This window comes from Macrobrachium rosenbergii, chromosome 41, assembly GCF_040412425.1.
Source record: "Macrobrachium rosenbergii isolate ZJJX-2024 chromosome 41, ASM4041242v1, whole genome shotgun sequence".
NCBI classification, from domain to species: Eukaryota; Metazoa; Arthropoda; class Malacostraca; order Decapoda; family Palaemonidae; genus Macrobrachium; species Macrobrachium rosenbergii.
Window position 1 is genome coordinate 53784347 of NC_089781.1, and position 20958 is coordinate 53805304.

At 36.2% G+C, this 20958-nt stretch overlaps 1 protein-coding gene across 5 annotated transcripts in view; it reads left to right on the forward strand.

Moving 5' to 3' along the window:
- Positions 1-20958, forward strand: part of LOC136826864 (B-cell linker protein-like) — an 850768-nt gene that overhangs the window by 495704 nt on the left and 334106 nt on the right. For 3 of the 5 annotated variants that reach the window (XM_067084364.1, XM_067084365.1, XM_067084367.1), the window contains exon 5: positions 3277-3431. In XM_067084364.1, coding sequence (XP_066940465.1) covers positions 3277-3431 — 155 coding nt within the window. The remainder of the gene's footprint in view (positions 1-3276; positions 3432-20958) is intronic. The other 2 variants (XM_067084363.1, XM_067084362.1) reach the window with 1 other exon arrangement.

Consider the following 20958-nt stretch of genomic DNA (forward strand, 5'->3'; position numbering starts at 1 on the left):
TTCAATCATTTACCTTCATTTTGCAACAAACAGGAAGTCTCTAGCACAATATTTCGGTTTATGGTGAATTTTTGAAAAAACTTTTTCCTTCCCTCCGCGCGCGTTAACTCCGCTGAAAATCTTAGCATTTCTTGAGTCACCTTGTCGTAATTTTCGCGCCGTTTTATATTAGGCGTTACATAAAGTGTTATACATAAAAATGTGCGCAATTTCATGTAGAAAACAACAAAAATAACTCATGGTTGTAGCTTTTATCAGTTTTGAAATATTTTCATATAAATCACCATGTGACAAAATTTGAACCTTCGGTCAACTTTGACTCGACCGAAATGGTCGAAAACGCAATTGTAAGCAAAAACTCTTACATTCTAGTAACATTCAATCATTTACCTTCATTTTGCAACAAACGGGAAGTCTCTAGCACAATATTCCGATTTATGGTGAATTTTTGAAAAAAAACTTTTTCCTTCCCTCCGCGCTCGGTAACTCCGCTGAAAATCCTAGCATTTCTTGAGTCACCTTGTAATTTTCGCGCCGTTTTATATTAGGCGTTACATAAAGTGTTATGCATCAAAATATGGGCAATTTCATGTAGAATACAATAAAAAATAAATCATGGTTGTAGCTTTTATCAGTTTTGAAATATTTTCATATAAATCACGATAAGTGATAAAATTTGAACCTTCGATCAACTTTGACTCGACAGAAATGGTCGAAAAACGCAATTGTAAGCAAAAACTCTTACATTCTAGTAACATTCAATCATTTACCTTCATTTTGCAACAAACAGGAAGTCTCGAGCACAATATTCGATTTATGGTGAATTTTTGAAAAAAACTTTTTCCTTCCCTCCGCGAACGGGAACTCCGCTGAAAATCCTAGCATTTCTTGAGTCACCTTGTCGTAATTTTTTCGCCGTTTTATATTAGGCGTTTCATAACGTGTTATACATCAAAATGTGCGCAATTTCATGTAGAATTCAACAAAAAGTAACTCATGGTTGTAGCATTTATCGGTTTTGAAATATTTTCATATAAATCACGATAAATAGAAAAATTCGAACTTCGGTCAACTTTGACTCGACCGAAATGGTCGAAAAATGCAATTGTAAGCTAATACACTTACAGTCGAGTAATATTCAATCAATTACCTTCATTTTGCAACAAACAGAAAGTATATAGCACAATATTTCGATTTATGGTGAATTTTTGAAAAAATATTTTTTTTATGTCCGCGTGTTGCGAATTCATGCATCATTTTGTGATAATATTTTCTCTGTGTTGCTTTGATCGTTTTACAGTCTGTTATATACCGAAATCATCGCAGTTTAGTGTACAATACAACGAAAAAAAATAACTCATTAGCTTTAACCGTTTTGCTCACAGCGCTATTTGTATACAATTATATATGAAATTTTTTTTCGCAGTCATATATTCCAATATTTATATATGATAATGATATTTTTTTTCATTTCTGATGGTTGCATACTAAACGTCATCCAATGACAAAAAAGGAGCCAAAAATGAACTCTTAATGTTAAAAACTAAGCGTGCTGTGATTTTTTGAAAAACTTTTTCTGCTTCGGTGCTCACTCCCGAACGCCGCCGGCATACGACAGACACTTTTGTAAATAGAGGCTTGGACACTTTTGTAAATAGAGGCTCGGTGTTTAAGGGTTAATAAATTAAAGTTTTGTGAATTAAACGTGATTAAGAAATACTTAAATCTTACACTGTTATTAATTAATAGTAAATCTTTTTGAGATTGTGAACTCTGCATATAACTTTCGAACTTAGAAATAAACCTGTTTGTTTAAGGTTTAAAAAACACAGCGTTTCATTTTTACCACCAGTAATTAGAGAAATTAATGAATGTGTACAAGGTAAGTGATCTATCTGTTTGTTCACCTGAGGCTTATCTAGGTAAAATAGAACCAGAGAAATGTTTATCGTGTTTGTTGAAGTGATACCCATTTTCCACTAGTCAGGATATAACTTATTAATTGTTACCTCACCCATAACTTGATAAAGATACATTGATTATCTCAAGTGATAAGTAAGTTTTATGGGATCACTGTGAGGTAACTTTTTTGGTATTATTATTTGTGTAATAACCAGGTGCTTGATCACTTCGTGACAATATATATATATATATATATATATATATATATATATATATATATATATATATATATATATATATATATATATATACATAAATTTCTGACTCACATCAGGATCGAACCCGGGTCTTTCAATTCAAAGGCAATGGCGCTGCCCACTAGGCCACACAAGTCTAAAAGAAGTTGGATCCTGAGAGCAACTGCTCTCAGGGATTATCTGGGCAAGCTAACTGCTTGCATACCAGCGAGTTTTCCCCAACTTCCCGACTCATCAATGACCCAATAGACAGCATTTCATTCGAATTATCCCTTCAAGAGACAAAGAAAAATAAAATAAACAAAACGGGCCAAAACTAGAAATTACTGTAGATTAAACGAATAGGTCTGCAAGATGCAAATTTGCAATAATGTCTTGCAACATGTGTTTCCTCTTAATCTTCATGACCTCCAGTTCCATGATGCAAAAGGCCTTTGTGAAATTTCATAATTCATGCTTGTACTCCATCTTATGCAAATCTCCACTTATATCCGGCTTCCTGACTCATAACTCGCATCCAAATAAGTCAGGAGCTCAATATTTTTTCAGTTATTTGGCCTGTTTCTGTTACATCTTTAGCCACTGCATCTTTGATCAGTATGCCTACTCTATTTATATCACTGCCATGCCACTAGAATTTATATTTTTCCCGCATCACTCTAGATGGATTCTTAGCAAGTTCCTTTATACATCACCTTCACAACACCACAAATATCTGTGTTTCTATATCTCCTCCTTTCCACCACTTCCCTGCTTTTTCTCACCACTGTTCCCACAGCAGAGGGGATAGTATTGTACCCAAGAGTAAGGTGCTCTATGCATTACTTTTTGGTCATTCTGGGTAGGGCCTGATTTCCTTCCTAAGCGGTAATATCTAAGCAGGTGGTTGAGGCCCTGGCCGACCTGCTACTCTATATACAGATACATATAAATTTTTGCTTGCTGAGATAGAAACTCAATGGAAAAAACAAAATCTTTGTTCAATGAAAATTTTTTAGGAAATGATAACCTTTGCATTTTTTTCAAATTCATTGGTGTGTGTGCTTATATACATCAACCATTTACAAAAATTTGTTGGTCCACTTCTGATTTTGATGACCATTTCTGTCGATTATAGTGTATACTTTAATTTTCAGCCAACCATCTGATCAGTCAAGACAGTCAACTTCATCAAATCAGGAATCAGAAGCTTATGATAGTGAAGACTCCTTTTCCTCAGATGGTTTTGATGATAATGTAGAAACAGAATCAAAAAGTGTTCATCATTCTCAAGTAAGTAATGGTTGGTTATTATGATTTAAAGGGGTACCAATTGTGATTTTATTTTTCCATGTGGATATCAGTGAAAGTTAAATGGATGAATATTAATTTGTGTGAAAACTGATGTTGTCATGAAGTTAGTGCAGATGAAATAGCATCAGTAGTAGTTAGTAAAATCATGTGCTTGTTTGCAAAAAAAAAAAAAAAAATTTCATTTATTAGCCAAAAACACCCCCTCCATTCATTATACACTCACTACTCATTTGGTTCTCATTAGATCTTTACTATCATAACTTAATTCCTGTTCAGTTCCAAGCAAATTTCATCCCCCTCCCCACCCCCCCACGCCTTCCACGTTCAGTGGTGAGGATGGTTCTCGAACAGGTAAAATCCAAATTTTCCAAGTTGGAATCTAAGTCTCCATTATCTATACCAAAAATATTTGTAGTGAACTGCATGGAGCTTCTCAGTTGCTTAAAAAAATTTTTATCTTACATGTAAGGAAAGATATCCTAGCTGTAATTAGATCTTATATTTTAAATTAAGAGTGGGATGTCAACATTTTGATGGCATTTTCAATTAAAAGGAGTAATATGATTTAGTCTTAGTGATACTTTTAACACAGAACTGTTTGAAGAATCAACTTATAGGTTCCAAAGATAAACTATAGTAGACGTGTAGTGAGAAGTGTTGCATTTTTGTAATATTCTTGTTCCCAGGATGCCTTCCAAATAGCATTCATGGTATCTATGAATGGTGGGAGAGAGATGTTTTGGAATTATTTTTCTCATGTGCTGCAGAGACAAAAATCACAAGAAACATAACACTGCCTTAATTTTTATACCTGCACAATGTTTCCGTGGTGGGGAGAAAGGAAATACTGTTATATTCCTGATGTTCGTTGCATCCATTACTATAGGTTTTCTGCAGTATCCCTCTGGCCTCTTACTGCAAAGCTTTTCACAATTTACTTTTATATCTCTTTTTATTGTGTAAGAAGTATACACACACATCGAAATTATCAAGTGTAGGTGGTATCAAAGAAAAGGACTGCAACTTTATACCAAGCAAGGTTTGCTTAACATAGATACATGCTGAGTTGATAATGAGGGAAAGAATGAAGAGACTCGAAATGGAAAAAAACATGCACCAGAAAACGAAACAGTCAAAAATAAGGATAAGTAAAAATTGTTAGCAAGTATAGAATGAAAAAATGGAAATGGGAACTGTGTAAAGAAGGCAGACAACGGGCAGCAGAAAATGGTAGTGCCATGTCATGGATGGGATCAATTCCTACAGAGAGAGAGAGAGAGAGAGAGAGAGAGAGAGAGAGAGAGAGAGAGAGTGACATGGTGTTAAGTACAGGCACCTGAAGAGAAAAAGAGGCCCTCTTAGGACTGGCAGGGAGGATGATAGAGAGATAAACAGTGAAAAGAGTTTTGAACCAGACATGGTGTTAAGTACAGGCACCTGAAGAGAAAAAGAGGCCCTTGTAGGACTAGCAGGGAGGATGATAGAGAGATAAACAGTGAAAAGAGTTTTGAACCAAAGAGGAGGAAACAGCATGAGAGAGATTAAATAAAAATTTCAACATATAGATAAGAAAAGAAATGCACTGAATAGTGAAATGGAAGAGGGAAGATGGAAAAGAATTGCAAAGGCACCAATGTGGGCAAAAGATGAAAGAAGATAAACAACTGAAGCATTGCTCTGAAAATATATTACATGAAGAGAATGAATGTGATCCGGAAGATGGTGCTCTACAGAGGGATCAATAACAATGTGACCATGGCAAAAAGAAAATGGGAAAAGTTCCAGGACCATTAGAGAACAAATGGAGAACCAGTTACTGATGGATCAGTTACATCATATAAAATCAGAGGGATCTTACTGAAAGAATTGGAATAATTATTACTAAATGAGCCTAAAAAAGTGACAATAATAGTGTGAAAAATATTAGTGGAAAAAAAATTTATGAGGTTGCTGTGAAAATATTAAAGAAAGGCAGAAGGAAGGACTAAGAAACAATACTTGAATTTGACAATTATCAGTGTGGCTTTATGCCAGAAAAATTAATAGCAGGGGCAGACTATAAGATAAAGCAGCAAGCGCATATGTTCTGCACAAAGAATGAAAAGTTGAAACCTTATATTTGTTAATCTGGAGGAGATATTTGACAGAGTATGAAGACTAAGCACTCGGCCATTACAGAAGAACACTAAAGTGAGTGATGTTATATCATAACTAGGTCTAGAGTGAAGCCAGTGACAGGTATATTTAAAGAATAAGAATCTGATATAAAGGTTAGTGTCAGTTCTAAATTAGCTCTAAATTAGCACTCAGTCTTACATTGTTTGTCATAGTTATGGAGGAAGCTACAAAGGGGTGCAGAAAGTAATGCCAAGGGGCTGTGATGTGCAGTGCGTAGTGTTCCCAGCTGGCTCAAAGTAAGAGGTCAAAGAAATATTTAAAAGTTGGAAGAGCACAATTGCAAAGGGAGTACTGTACATCTATGAAAGTAAAACCAAGCTTACTGTGATTAGAAAGATAAGAAAAGTATACACAAGAAAGTGGCTGCATGAATGTTAAGGTAGTTTTGTGAGTGAACTGAATACCATTTATCAAGTGTTACAGATAATGTCTCAAAGAATCATCCTGATTACAAACTGTAATTAAAGTAAGGGATTTCAGTTCCTGAAAAGTATTACAAAAGAGCTGGAGGAAGAAAGGAAAACTTTACTGTGATTGGAAGACACGTTTGGAAGAGATAGAACATTTCTGTTACCTTGGAGACACTGAATCTTTAAGCTGATATGGAGAGGGCAATGTGAAAAAGAGGAACAGGAGCTATTATGCAGTGGAAATAGATTTGTAGATTATTGATGAACAAAAATATCCCATCGTTATCATTATCATTAAGTCTTTTATGTTAGATGCTCTGTTATGGTGTTAAGTCTGAAAGGTTGTTCTCTTAGTGTCTTGTGTCTTATGCATTTTCTGCCTACATTACCATCTGGTCTTGGTGTTTTTGTGTACCCTTTTTTCTATGATTCCCTTGGCCACCCTAAATATTATACATCCATCCATCCTCCCACTGGTCTTCACCCTGATAGCTTCATTAGTTACCTTTTTGACTAACGGTTTCTCATTCCATCTCATCACATTTTCAAACCATCGCAGTCTGTTTTCCAGCCACTGGACGCCACATCTCTCTACAACTTTCTCATTTATATGTGTAAAATGATCTACCCACCACATGCCAACTATGAATTTACCCCAGTTTCTCTCTCTTAGTTCCTCTACCTTTGCTGCGTAAAATAGTCAAGGCATTTTACACATCGTAAAAAACTCCTATTAGTGAACAGCAAAACTGTACATGTATATATATAAAACAATACTGCTTTTCACAGCAAAAATATGGAGTTTTGCTAAAATAATGAGGACTTTTTGGATTCTAGGGGTTGGCAGTGACTGTAATTTAGTAATGGTCTCAGTCCTAAAAATGCACGTTAGGTTTACATGTATGTAACTTTCATTTGTTCATGGTAAGCCTCTTGGGTCTGGTATGGAATGAACATTTGGGAATCAGCTCTTACAAAGGCTTTTGCAATGAAAAACAGCAAGACTTAGTTAAACAAGCAGTTCTGTAATGAAGATTCTATTCCTTTACCATTCAGCAACATTCAAAATATAGGATCTGAGAATGTCATGAATTGAAGTCCAGATAAACCTACATCTCCTTAAGAGGGACCATCAAGTTGGTTTCTGAATGGTAAAGGAATAGAATCGTCATTACAGGAATGCTTGTTTAACTAAGTCTTGCTGTTTTTCATTGCTAGTTTTATTTGAAAACTTTTTAGAAATTTTCCTCTACATTATGTTTGCACAGATGAAACTTTCAGAACTGAATTTGAATTTAGGACCCGCTATCATATTTGCTTCATAGAAACTAACTCATCCTTTGATTTTGTCTGTCATGATTAGCATGTTCCCCTCCAAAGTTAATGCATTTAACAAATCCTGACGTCTGGTTCACCTTTTATTTTTCTTTGGCAGGATATACAGTATTTATTTCGTCGTATTCTTAATAATAAAAATATTGCTGAGGGGATGGAACATAGGGTCTTATTTTGATTTTGTGCCAAGGTGGTGGTATTTTGCCCAGGAACTTTAAAACTTCACAGGTTACTATTAAAAGTGGCCGAGGGCATATTATACTATACAGTATATCATTTCATTATTCTCTTGAACTTGATAACATTTCAGCTTCTAAGTTCTTTTAATATTTTTATGTAGAGAAAAATGACTTCTTTAAAGAAAAACAAACAGAAACACTTCTAGACCTTTCAGTCAAATTCTCTTGGATGGTCTGTACCTGCATACAGTAGTTTCCTTTCACCCAAAGAGGGCATTTTTTATTCTATGGATTTCAAATATCACTGTCTTCAATATTGCAACTGTCTAAATACTGGCTCATCTCGAACAGTGACCTCCTGAAAGGTGTTAGTAATAGTTCCCTTAGCTTCTGCAGGAGGATTGTCAGCTATTTTCCGATCTTCTGTGAGGCCCCAAAGGACAAAATAACATAGAGTATACAGGAGTAAAGCCCACCATGTGTGAAGAAACCTTCACAGATGGAGGATGACTCACCATTACCAGAAGCCTGTCCATCAGTGTGGTCTGTCATTCTAGATAGTTTCAAGGCCATCCTGAAACCATATACTAAACTTGAAGGAAAACTAACCCCTCAGCGCCATCTGTTAGAAACAGGAAATCCTCAAAGTTAGTTCTAGAACTAAGAAACATTAATATGAAAGGTCCAAGCACTAATGAAATCCTTATCTACTATCAAGTGGAACTGTCTAGGACTTGGAGCAAAATTAAAGGATTGGAAGATAATGGTGTAAGATATTTTTCCCATTTGTGTTGCACTGCAGAAAACTATGCGGAGTAATTCAGATACCCTGTATACAAAAGAATATGTCTTAAATAATTCAGCATTTAACTCAGATAATGGTAGCCATGGTCTGCTATGGTATTCCACATACTCCATTTCCTATACAATCTAATTTGCAAGTAGTTCTTGACAGAACTACGGAATTTGTTCTATTATTTGTCACCTGGTAATCCTTTTCATAGTAATAATTTTATTTCAGTTCTCAATCTTTACCAACTCATTTTTTGATAGCATAGTGGCTTGCTTCGTCCTCAAGAACAAGAATTCTCTTCTAGTTAGTCTTTTTGGCCAGGTATTGTGTCGTAATGATTAACATTATAACACGTGATGGACTATATAATGGACTCGAAGATAAGAGGGCACTTTCCCTTATCTTCAACAAAGCTAAACCCAGTTTTTCCAACGTCAAAAGAACCTGCAAGAACGAGAAGTGACTATTGCACATGCTTGTCCGCCCTCTTGTTTACAACCAGGGCCCCCCCCCCTTGATTTGGGACCACCTTTTGAACCCCAGGAATCTGTTCCCGGGTTTGAGTCCAAGAGTTCCATATCCATTCAATATCTCTTTGAATTAGTTTTTGTGGAATTTTCCGCTTTTGCTAAAATTTATTGGACTTGATAAACAGGAAAAAATATCATAACTGGGATTGGGTTTATGTCCGAAGCTAAATAGTGGGAACTGTGGTAGGACCATCAACTGCTCGATAATGTTCGGACCTGAGAGATATCAGGCGGAATTATTCTTTAGGGTTGGACCACAGATTCCAGGGGGGTCTGGTTCTGGGGATAGGACTCACACAGAGCAAATCTTCTAGCATGGAAATGGAAAGTTCTCTGGATAATTCAAATAATCAAAATCAGAGTGATATTAAAACCTTAATACCTTATGAAACTCCCAAAAAGAGTAAATACCGACATGACCCAACTTTGACTAACTTCGACTCCCTCTTTGGGAGTGGAAGTTGGTCAAGGTTCCTAACCATGGAAGCTGACCAAAATATTTCGGATTTAAAATTAGAAAATTATTTATTAAATAGACATCCAACGACAGATATGTCGTTCAGACAAATAAAGAGAAAACTTGGCTTATAGAAGCCACAACCAAAAGTCAGTTCGAAGACTAGTTGTCTTTGGAAAATCTAAACAATAGTAACATAAAAGTGAAAAAACATGATACTGTGAACAGCATTCAGGGTACCATTGTACTTCCTGAAAACGACAACGAACCAGTCGATAAGAAAATGCTATTAGACTCTCTCAAAAAGAGATACTCCAAGGTCCAAGATTGTGAGGTATATGTTGTATATATGTTGTACCAATAATGGAGCGGGATAATGGGAAAAAAGTGCAAATGGTGATATAAGCAACAGATTTGGCATGAGAACTCTTATTATCCCCATAAATCAAAATCAACTTCCGGCCACCTCAATATTTGGCTATTTCCAAGATGGCTGACACTTTTCCAAAATGGCAGCAAATTTACTGTATATTTCAAATATTTTCATTTCATAAGCCTTTAAAAGTTGCATACTGTCCATATAATGATTAGAATTTGTATTTTGGCATTCTTACTGTCATGAAGAGATAAAGTGAACCCATCTTTCCAATATGGCCATCTTATGAACACCATATTTCCAAAATGGCCGCCAAAGATAAAAAAGTACGTATCTCCTGAGAGAAACCAATATGTTTTGTGTATCAGTTAGTTTTAACAAGTGCAGCTGCAGAGAGCTGTGCAGCTAAGTCTAGATTTGTAGCACTTGCACCTGCCATGGCATTCACTTTTTGCAGCCACACTTTTTCAGTTCTCAGCAAGGTTTTGCTACTATTGGCAAATCTGTCCAATATGGAAACCAGGTTCCATCAATCTGTTGCCATCCCCAGTGTCTTGGGCTGGGCAAAACTGGATGACATACTAAAGACTGGCACTAAATGTGCCCTGCTTGAAAGGCAGCTCTTTTGCAATGCTCTCTATGAGCAGCCCTTGTAGGGGAAATGCAATCATAAGCTCTTTGCTTTCTTGCAAAGAGATCAAGTCTAGCCTCATTTTCATATTTATACGAACTGCTTCTGTCATACATTAGCACCATGAACTTTTCAATAATTTGCAGGTCTTCATCTTCTACAGCTGCTGGTGTTGAACTTAGTTTGGTGAAGGTGGGTGTGGCATGCTGAAACACAGTCCATGTTTGCCTTGCAGACTTCCTCCCCTTTCCATGAAAGGCAGACACTGTGCCACACCCGCTAAATGCATGGAAAAACGGAAGGACTGAGGCTTTTGGTCCCATGGCTGCTGCAATTTCATGGATAGGTATCCACCTCATGTCTTTTCCTCTACCAAATTTAATCCATAGTTTGTCATAACCAGTTTTTTCTATGCTAGATACTGCTATGATGGTAACATTAGTGTATGTACTACATATGATTGCACTTGAGATATCTTCATGCTTTGCAGCATATGCAGCATGTAAAAGGACTCTAGTATCTGCCTCTTTGTGAGTGCAGCCTTGTAGGTCAGCAGTGTCTTGTTCAGCTTTGCTACAAACTGCAGCATCCCCTTTAGTGACAATTATGCATGATGTATCATCTGCTTCAGATGAAATGATTATGTCTGCCAAATATGCAAAAAGTTCACTTGTTGTGGTCATTCCTGAGGAAGCTGGCCCAATTGCCAGGAGTTTTCACTGTGCTAATTACTCTCCGACGAACTCCTGTGCCTCTTTTTTGTCTTGTTTGTGCTTTCATACTGTCTGTCATCAAATACAATGTGTGTTTGCTTGTACTGAATCTTTGATTGTACTTCTGAATCTTGCATAAGACTTCAAATTTAGACCCCTTGGTTGGTCTCAGAGCATTTATAAGAGCTGCACCATCCATTATGATAACATCAGTGGTAGGCTCTTTGTCAGGGATGTCTGATGCATGCTGTTCCAGTAGAGGCAGCAGCTGTGACTTGGTGTCCTGATGCATCTGTCCATTCTGTGCTAGTGATGGTGGGCAATTTTGATTCTCATGTTGAAAGAATTCATTTAAATCACACTGTTCTGGGCATGATATGAAGAGGCGTGAGAGTAGATTACAATCATCCTTTGTGGTTTGCAGTGACTGTTTGCCCTTGGATTCTGTAGTAGACATCTTGTGACTGAACAATAGAATTTTTGTTCTTGTGTACTAGTTCATAGAATTTGCTGGGTGTCTTGAGCCTCTCAATAAAGTTTGTGAATTGTGTCTGTCCAAGGCCCTTCATAGATCTCAAGGATTCACTAACTTTGCTGTCCATAATTTCATGACTGTCTAGCACAATCAGATCCACCGAATTTCCCTCAAAAGGGTTGCCCATTTCTTTGATTACTTTTGCCAGATTTTCAACCATTTCAAGAAACCTTTTCTGCACAGTTTCAGTTTCATCATGATGTTTACCCTCAGATTTTGGGTCAGCATCACTTCTAATCTCAAACTCAATGATCAGGCAGCTTACTTCAGGACCAGCCACTGTCCACCTTCTGAGAGCATCTTCATCTTCAAATAGGCCAACGGCTCTCCCATCTCCTTTCACTTGAGCATTATTTTGCTCGTGTGCTTGGTCTATAGCCATTGAGGAAAAAGGCCAAGTGATTTTGTGGACAGTGAAATTTCCCTTTGTGAATTCATCAGATGTGTCATTTTGGAGAGCCTCCATGTCCCTCAAATGAATTGAAAGCCACCTGGCATAATGTACATGGTCCAGGGCAAAGAAGAAAGGAATGAGTTCCTGCAGCACATCTTTGTACAATTGGAAATTAGACTCTTGGTATGACCTGATGAAAACAAACACTAGAAGTTCTAGCTGAAGCACAAGATTCCAAAAGTAGAATTGGGGGCACTGATTCTCGTTTTCTGATCCAGCTTTCACAGCTTAGCTCAATTTCTTCTTCTGCTTCCTGGACATATGCCGTATAGGCAACTTTTCACAGCTGATATAAACTGCAAGCTGTCACCTGGTAGGCTAGACATGTCTTCTTCAAATGTGAAGCAGAAATAAACGAATCTGCTGTTCCAGGAGTAGCTATTTCTGCTTCTGCAAGAGCACCAGTCCAACCACTGTCTTTCAAGAGATCACCCAGAATTTTGAATGCTGCCATTTCTATATGCAGCCCTCCAAACATAATAACCATATCACCATATTGCAATGGCCAATCCCATTGGATTTGCTTAGCAATTGCAAATAGTGGCTGATCAACTGCTAGAACTGGGGTTTGGGCCAGGATTGAGAAACTGTGTGGTTGCTCTTGCAATATCCATGGCATGTTTTATCATTGCAACTGAATGAGATGCCTCTTGAAAAAGAGGCAACATTGATGGCAAGCTTATTTCAAATGGGGCCTGTCGCTTCTGAGAAGCGTGATGTGCTGTCCAAGATATGGACACAGCATTTTCACTCCTGTCTGACAGACTGACTTTCTCAAGCCATTCATATTCAAGAGAAAGATGCTTTGAAAGCACAACCTGTTGGTGTCCTGCACTTCCACTGGAAGAAGGGAGGGGATTCTCATGTTTAAAGTGAGCAGGAGGTACATTTGTGTAATATTCAGGAAGAGAAGGTACTTTTTTTTACTTTGTTCCACTTTGGATGATTTAGGCCAAGTTTCTGTCCTCACCCTTTTCATCAGTGCTGAAACAAAGATATGCCTGTCCCATGAAAGGATGTTTGTGCAGTTGTGGCACTTGGATTATGGTCAGATTGTCAACAGCACAAGTTGTAAAGAGCCCTCTTCTTAGTGTAGTGGGACAAACTACTTCCTCCACAGCCCTTGTTACAACTGCTTCTCCTAAACCTTTAGTCAATTCCAGAACCCTATCATAGCTGATGCTGATTCCATGGTGATGGAATGTATCAATTAATTGACGCTTCCCGGTTTTTGCAAAGACCAGGAGACCAGTGTATATTGGAAACGGAGGTTCTCTTGACTTGGGATGTCTGGAAAATGTTGAAGATGCTGGATTCTTTCGACAGTTGAAGTGCCAAAGTTGTGCTAAAGCTAGATCAGTAGATGATGTTCCATATTTAAGTTGGGATTTTATATCACCACTGTTTTGAAGCACACTTACAAATTCCAACAAACTTGGTGGCACAGATTCTCTTCTAGTGTCTGCTGTTAAGGTTCCATCAAATTCTATCTCACGTTCAAGCATCTGTTTCCTCAATATCTTAGCTGCTCTGGCCATGATTAGTGCATCATTGTAGTCACATGCCATGGCTAGGACTTCTCCCATTTTCCTTTTGTAGGTAAACCAAATTCTCTTCCCTTTTTAAAGTCCTCCAGTTCTAGGATGCGGGCAAGTATCTGTTCTTTCAACCGTGTTCGGTGCACAAAGGAAGCATCAACATTTAGCTGTTCCAGTCTTTGTGTGTACAAATCATAAAGTTCTACCATTGAAAATAGCAGCACCCAACTGTAGTCAACTGCTTGTCTCTTATGTACATCTCAAGCTCAGCAAAAGCATGGGCACATGCCTCTTGTCTGTACTGCACATAATCATCTCCAGTTTTCTGGGAATTTAGCCAGGCCCTTTTCCTGTTGTACACACCTGTCAGATAAGATGGGTGATACATATGGTCCTGAGAAACAATATCTCCAGTAGGTTGGTGGCACATTGTTGCAGCTTTTCATGTAAAGGCAATGTCATGGCCAATCGTAAGTCTTTGATTGGTGCTGGTTGGTCACAAGTAAAGCATATTCCTTCTTTCATAGTCTTAGATTCTTCTGCATCTTCTTCATCTGCCTTCTGGCTACTACGTGTGAATTTTGCTGATGGGGCATCTTCTTCTTCTTTTGTCTTACACAATGACTTCCTTTTCCTTTCTAGTTTTGTTGTTTTAAACTTCAGCATACATGATTCATGATATGTTGCTTTGTTATTTTCAAAGGTATGCAGACTTCCATCACCTTCATCAAGCCTTTTGGGATGAAATGCTATAGGCATTGCATTTAACTTATAGAATTCAGGAATGTTTGTAGCAAGGGTAACATAGCCAGCACCAGATGCATCAACTAGTCTTTCACTTGTGTCCTCTTGGCACAAGCAACAAAGCTTCCAGTTAGTCGTACTATCTCCCTTCAGGAAAGACGTTGACTTCCCAGATTGTCCTGCCATTGCTTTTGTTCTATAGGCCGAGGGTTTATCCTTTTACCACCTATATAACATATATGCACTTTCTGATATGGGATACAACTAGGCTCAGATATGTCATGATCCTACCCCTTGCCCGATCATTCATCCAATGCTATTTAATTCCCATGTGATCCGTACACCATCTAGAAGACTAAAGCCCCATCTTCCTTGACTTGCAGCTGTTTAACTTTGAAGTGGCGCTAGCTAAACAGCATTTGGGAAACTAATAACAAATCTCTGCCATTAGCTAGCACTAAACCCCATGCTGAGTTTCACAGCTATAGTGTCAACCAGTGTGCCCTGGTAGTACACTGACACTACACTATTACACTTTTACATTAAGCTTATTACCAATTTTTTTCTAAACGAGGATGAAAATTAATTAACTGGGGATTAATTGACTTCTAATCTACAAAAAACGAACTGATCAGGCTGAAGTTACCCCATATCCATGTATTACCCGAACTTTAGCCTCATATATGAGCTTAAGTACCAATTTTTGGCATTTTGGCAGACATTTTTAATATAGTGACAGCCATCTTGGATATTTCTATGCTGAGAAATGATGTATCTACACATATAAAGGTTTGTTTTTAATATTTTAATATAAACTGGGAGTGACTTAGGGATTTGAATGTGATTAATCAATTAAATACCAGTATCCAAATATCCACAGGACGCCATTTTTGAAAACCTGTCGGCCATCTCGGAAAATGGCAAAATTTTGTGTGGCCAGAGGTTGATAATGAGACCAAGGGACAAGATGAATAGTTGAGCCAAGTTTCATGCTTGTTTCACCATTTGCACTTTTCCCTATTTTTATGTAGTTACCTGCTCCACTACAAGTAAAAATAGCAATAAACAAATATTAAAAATAGCAAAAATAAAATTTGAGGGTGAAGATTTACCTCAGCAATTAAAAATTTTAGGCCAAAATAGAGGTTAAGACCCTATGTCCCAAAGCCACTGCATTGTCAAAATTGCAGTAAGTATGGGCACAAAAAAAAAATTGTTTCAATGAACCAGTATGCACTTATTGTGGATCTACTGAACATACCACACAGTGGAAGTGCAGTGAACCTAAGTGTGTAAACTGTGGGCAGAATCATTATGCAAGATCCAAAGAATGCATGTATTATATATGCAATATGGAACTGAAAATACTGCAAGAACGAACGGGGATGTCTATAAAAGAGGCTAAGCTGGAATTAAAAGTGAGAGGAATTCAAGATCCGTCTAAGAAACATACATATTCTTCAATAACAAGATCAAATAAAGATACAAAAATGCAAACAAATAGAAGTAACAGAGCAAAGAAAAGTATATCTCAAGAAAAAATCAGTAATTTAGAAATAACTAAAATGGTAAAGAATAAAGAAACAGGTACAAATGAGATGGATAATATTTTATCCAATTCATATGAAATATTAATGCAAACAGAAACACAGGAGGATGCTACTACTGCAGTAACAGAGGAGGGTTGTGATGGACTGGAAATTTAAGATAAAAGGCCTTTGGAGAGAACACCACCCAAAACGAAGAAACCAACGATTATCAGAGAAACATCGGTTAAACCAAAGATAAAGGAGGTGAAAAAGGAACAAAAACAAAAACAAGCTAATATACCTTTATCATCTAAAATACAGTGAACCCCTCATATTCCCAGGGAATGCGTCCCCCCCCCCGCAAATAGCTAAAATCCGCGAATACTTAAAACCCCTCTAAAAACACTTAGAACTGCCCATTTTGATAGTTTAAACACAGAAAAACCTGTAAAAATGCGTATACCTGAGTATTTTAATAGTTTTATCACAAAAAGTGCATTTATTCATGAAAATTATATGAAAATACAGTGATTAGTGAATATTTCTCAGTGAAAAATACCGCGAATGGGCGAATTTTCTGCAAATAATGGCTAGATATGTTCCACAGAGAAACCCTGCGAATGCGTGAGTCTGCGAATCATGAGAACGCGAATACGGGGGTTTACTGCAATAATAAAACCTATGAAGGCAGATGTCGAAAACACAAGAAGTGACAGAAGAAGAGATTACTCCTTCTTCAGTAACTGGTACAAGAGCAAATGAAAAAAGAAATATACATGATAATACATGTGGATGTAATGATTGTTTCATTGAATTATGCAATAACAACAAAAGCATAACAAAAGACATTTTAACAAATATTATAAGAAATTTTATGAAATATAGGGAAAAAGAATCCACGGATTTGAGTACCCATGAAAAAGGTTGCATGTGCATTGAGCACTTAGTATATTTTATAAAGAAAAACAAATGAATGTCGTGAGTAAATTATTAGAAAAAATCCAAATAGATAATACAAAAAAAGAGAGTAAAACTCGACCGCTATAACAAAATATTTTCAATAGCTATATTATACAATGGAACATAAATGGTCTACATACCAGATTACACCTAGGAGAAGTACAACGGTTATTATTAAAAGAATATGAACCAATGATATTACGTTTTCAACATGTCAACAAAACAGTGTCAGCAATAGGTAAATATACCTTAGCATCAACATCACGAGGCGAAGAAGGAAATTTAGGTACAGTCATATATGTACATAACAAAGTATTTTACAACAAAGTACCTGTCAGCATTACTGACTTGCAGATATCAGGTATTAAAATTCGAATAAAAAACGATAATTATGTAATATATAGTTTATACAATCAACCTAATAAAAATTACGACATTGACAAACTTAAAGAATTACTTAATAATAATGCCAAGGAACCTGTATTGATAGTAGGTGATTTTAATGCTCATAACCAAATGTGGGACTGTAATTGTACAGACTCAAATGGAGCAGGAAGTAAAATAGAAGAATTCATAGATTCATATGACATGTGCTGTATAAATGATAACGAAACCAGCAAATATTTCTCTAAAACACATGGAACATTTTCCTCAGTTGACTTAACTCTGTGTACAACAAACATAGTAGGCAGATTGAATTGGAATACTGTTGATGACTTGCACACAAGTGATCATTTCCCAATATTAATTTCATTATTACAAAATACTCCGCCAAGCATGTTCTTCAATATAACATTTATAAAGCAGATTAGGAGCAATATGAATTCCACACTAGAATTATCCCACCATCTGAATATTTAAAAGGCCATAATGAAACTAATACATTTCTTGTTGATTTCATTAAAAATGCTGCTGATAAAGCAATACCAAAATCAAAAGCTCATCCAACAAAACACAAAGTCCCAGGGTGGTCTGAAAAACTAACAGAATTAGTAAAAATAAAACACCTGATTGGAAGACAATTAGATGATTTGAATAGAACATTCAGTAAAATAAATAAAACATTATCGATATTAGAAGAAAATTTACAAAAACTTACTATATTATTATTAGAAATTGATACATTAAAACCTCTATATAACAAAATATCTGCAAAATTTAAAAGGTAAGTAATTCAAGGAAGAATCATTTCATGGAGGAAATATGTATCAGGCCTCTCAAATAATACTCCCAGACAACAAATATGGGAAAAATTCAAGAAAATAAATGGCACCCATGTTAAACCACCTAGACATGCCATAATAAAAGATGGGAAAAGAATATGTGATCTATAAGAGGTAATTAATGTAATAGGAGAAAATTTAGCAAAAGTAAGTAGTGACAAAAATTTAGATGAGCATTTCTGCACAAAGAAAAATAGTATAGAATTAATAACAATAAATTTTGAAACAATAGAAAATATATATATTATAATGAAAAATATAATATGGAAGAGTTAGAATTTGCTCTGTTGAACAGCAATAAATCTACCCTTGGAGATGACAGTATTTGGTTTGAAATGATCTGCCACTTAGCACGCTTGGCAAAGTCATACTTATTAGACTTTTATAACCACTTATGGCTTTGAAATTTATTTCGTGATGAATGTGGTAAGGCTATAATTGTTCCTATCCCCAAACCTGGAAAAGATCCCAGCAATATAAACAATTACAGACGAATTTCTTCAACAAGTTGTTTATGCACATTACTAACATGGCACATTCGAGAAAGTGAAATTTTGACTCCCACTCAATTTGGGTCACAATGTAACAGATCTACACTGGATTCTGTGTCTAACTTGGAAGACCACATACGAAGAGGATTTGAATGAAAACAAATTACTATAGCCGTCTTTTTTGACATTGAAAAGGCATATGATACTACTTGGAGATATGCAGTAAAGGCATATGATACTACTTGGAGATATGCAGTATTAAAACATTACATAAGAACAGTATCCATAGACATTTACTTAGGTTTATCCAGGACTTTGTGACAAATTGCACTTTAAAATTGAGAATTGATGATGTAGTGTCAAGTACATTTCCACTTGAGGTATTCCACAAGGTAGCATCCATAGTGGCACACTGTTTACTTTAGCAATAAATGATATCAGTAATAATCTACCAATTGGAATTAAAAGTAACTTGTATATGGATGATTTTGCCATATATTATTCAGCATCTCGCATAAAACATGCAGAGCAAATCATTAATAAAACTATAATAAAAGTAGATGCATGGGCCTCATCTGTAGGCTTTAAATTTTCTATACAAAAAACTCAAGTAGTAATGTTTTATAAAAATATAAAGTGGAAAAAGGTGAGGAAATAGATTTAAAAATCAGAAATCATTCCATACCAATTGGCCAAACAACAAAATTTTTGGGATTAGTCTTTGATACTCATTTGAACTGGAAAGCCCACATAACATATGTAAAATCAAAATGTAAAAGAGCATAAACCTAATTAAAAAGCTATCGAACACTACTTTGGGAGCCGATAGACACACCCTTACTGTACTGTATAAAGCAACAGTGCCATGCATCATTGGTTATGGAAGTGACATATATGTTTTGGCATCAGACGCAATGCTGAAAGCGTTAGACGCAGTTCATCATGAAGGCCTCAGACTATGTTCAGGAGCTTTTAGATCATCAGCAACGTCTAATTTACAAGTTGAATGTGGTGAATTACCTCTCTCTCTCTCTCTCTCTCGATAGAGAGCTAGTAACAATGAAGAGTGCTCTGAGAATTCAGAGAAATGATTCTCCAACCAAAAAATTCTTTGGATTAAGAGATATGTTTATAAACAATCATCCACCTCCTTTCCCAATTAGAGCAAGAAGATTGTGTGAGTCGCTAAATATAAATATACAATTACCTTTAATAGTAAAATTACCTCCTCCTTGGACAATGAATAGAATGAGAATTTGTATGCACTTAAAATATTTATAAAAAGTTATTCATATATCCCAGAACACCATAGACAAAATACAGCAGAACATATAATCCTAAAAGGTCCACATTACATGCAATATACACCAACGGATCTAAGTCATAATACGGAGCGGGATATGCTGCAGTATCCCCAGACAAAATGTATCAGTTCTCTCTACCAGATAATGTCTCAGTTTTTACAGCTGAGTTAACTGCAATAGCATCAGCCATAGAAATAATTAAAGAAGCTTCATGTAATGATTTTGTGATTTATAGCAACTCCAGAAGCACTATAGAAGCCATTCAAAGCTTTAATAAAAAAAAATGATATTGTACAACAAATTAGGTTTTCACTCCATAAATTGTATAATAATGGAAAAAATATTGAAATGTGTTGGATCCCTGCCCATATAGTGATTAAAGGAAATGAAGAGGCTGATAAAGCAGCTAAAGAAGCAGCCCATATGACAAGAGCAAATGTAGGCATCCATGTTAGTGACTGTATAAGATATATAAAAACAATCATTGTAAGTAAATGGCAAAATATATGGAATGAAGAACCTGAAAATAATAAATTAAAACATAAAAAATCCAGTATTGGAAAATGGAGTTCGTCATATGAGAGAGAGACACACACACACAAGTAATTCTAATGCATCTTCGAATAGGCCATACTCATTTGACACATGGACACTTAATGAACACTCCATGTGGCCCTCTTCCCAAATGCCCAGATTGCAAAGTGTTGATAACGGTTTGTAAGGACTGGGAATTGAGTGACATACTGGCTGGGTGTTAACTGGTTTATTGGTAGGTTCTTACTGAGATTAAATGTACAGAATCTGCGGAGATGTTATTGACGTGTGCGGACCGCAACGTAGCATCTACATACAGACAGAGCAAAACAGAGATAAAAGATTTAGACATCTGTGTTTGTCGGCAGACAAATAGATGGCGATATTGAGACACATAATAAATGTACGGTGTTAAAACATACATCAATGGAAAGGCCACGAAATTCTACATATGGGCAATTTCATGAGATTCAAGACAGATTAATGAATACAGTGCAGTAGCATAATATATGTGAAATGGTGAGACGTTTGGCGTCTTCACAAGCAGAAACATACATACAGTTTGATACAGAAGATTCGGTGGAACATTATG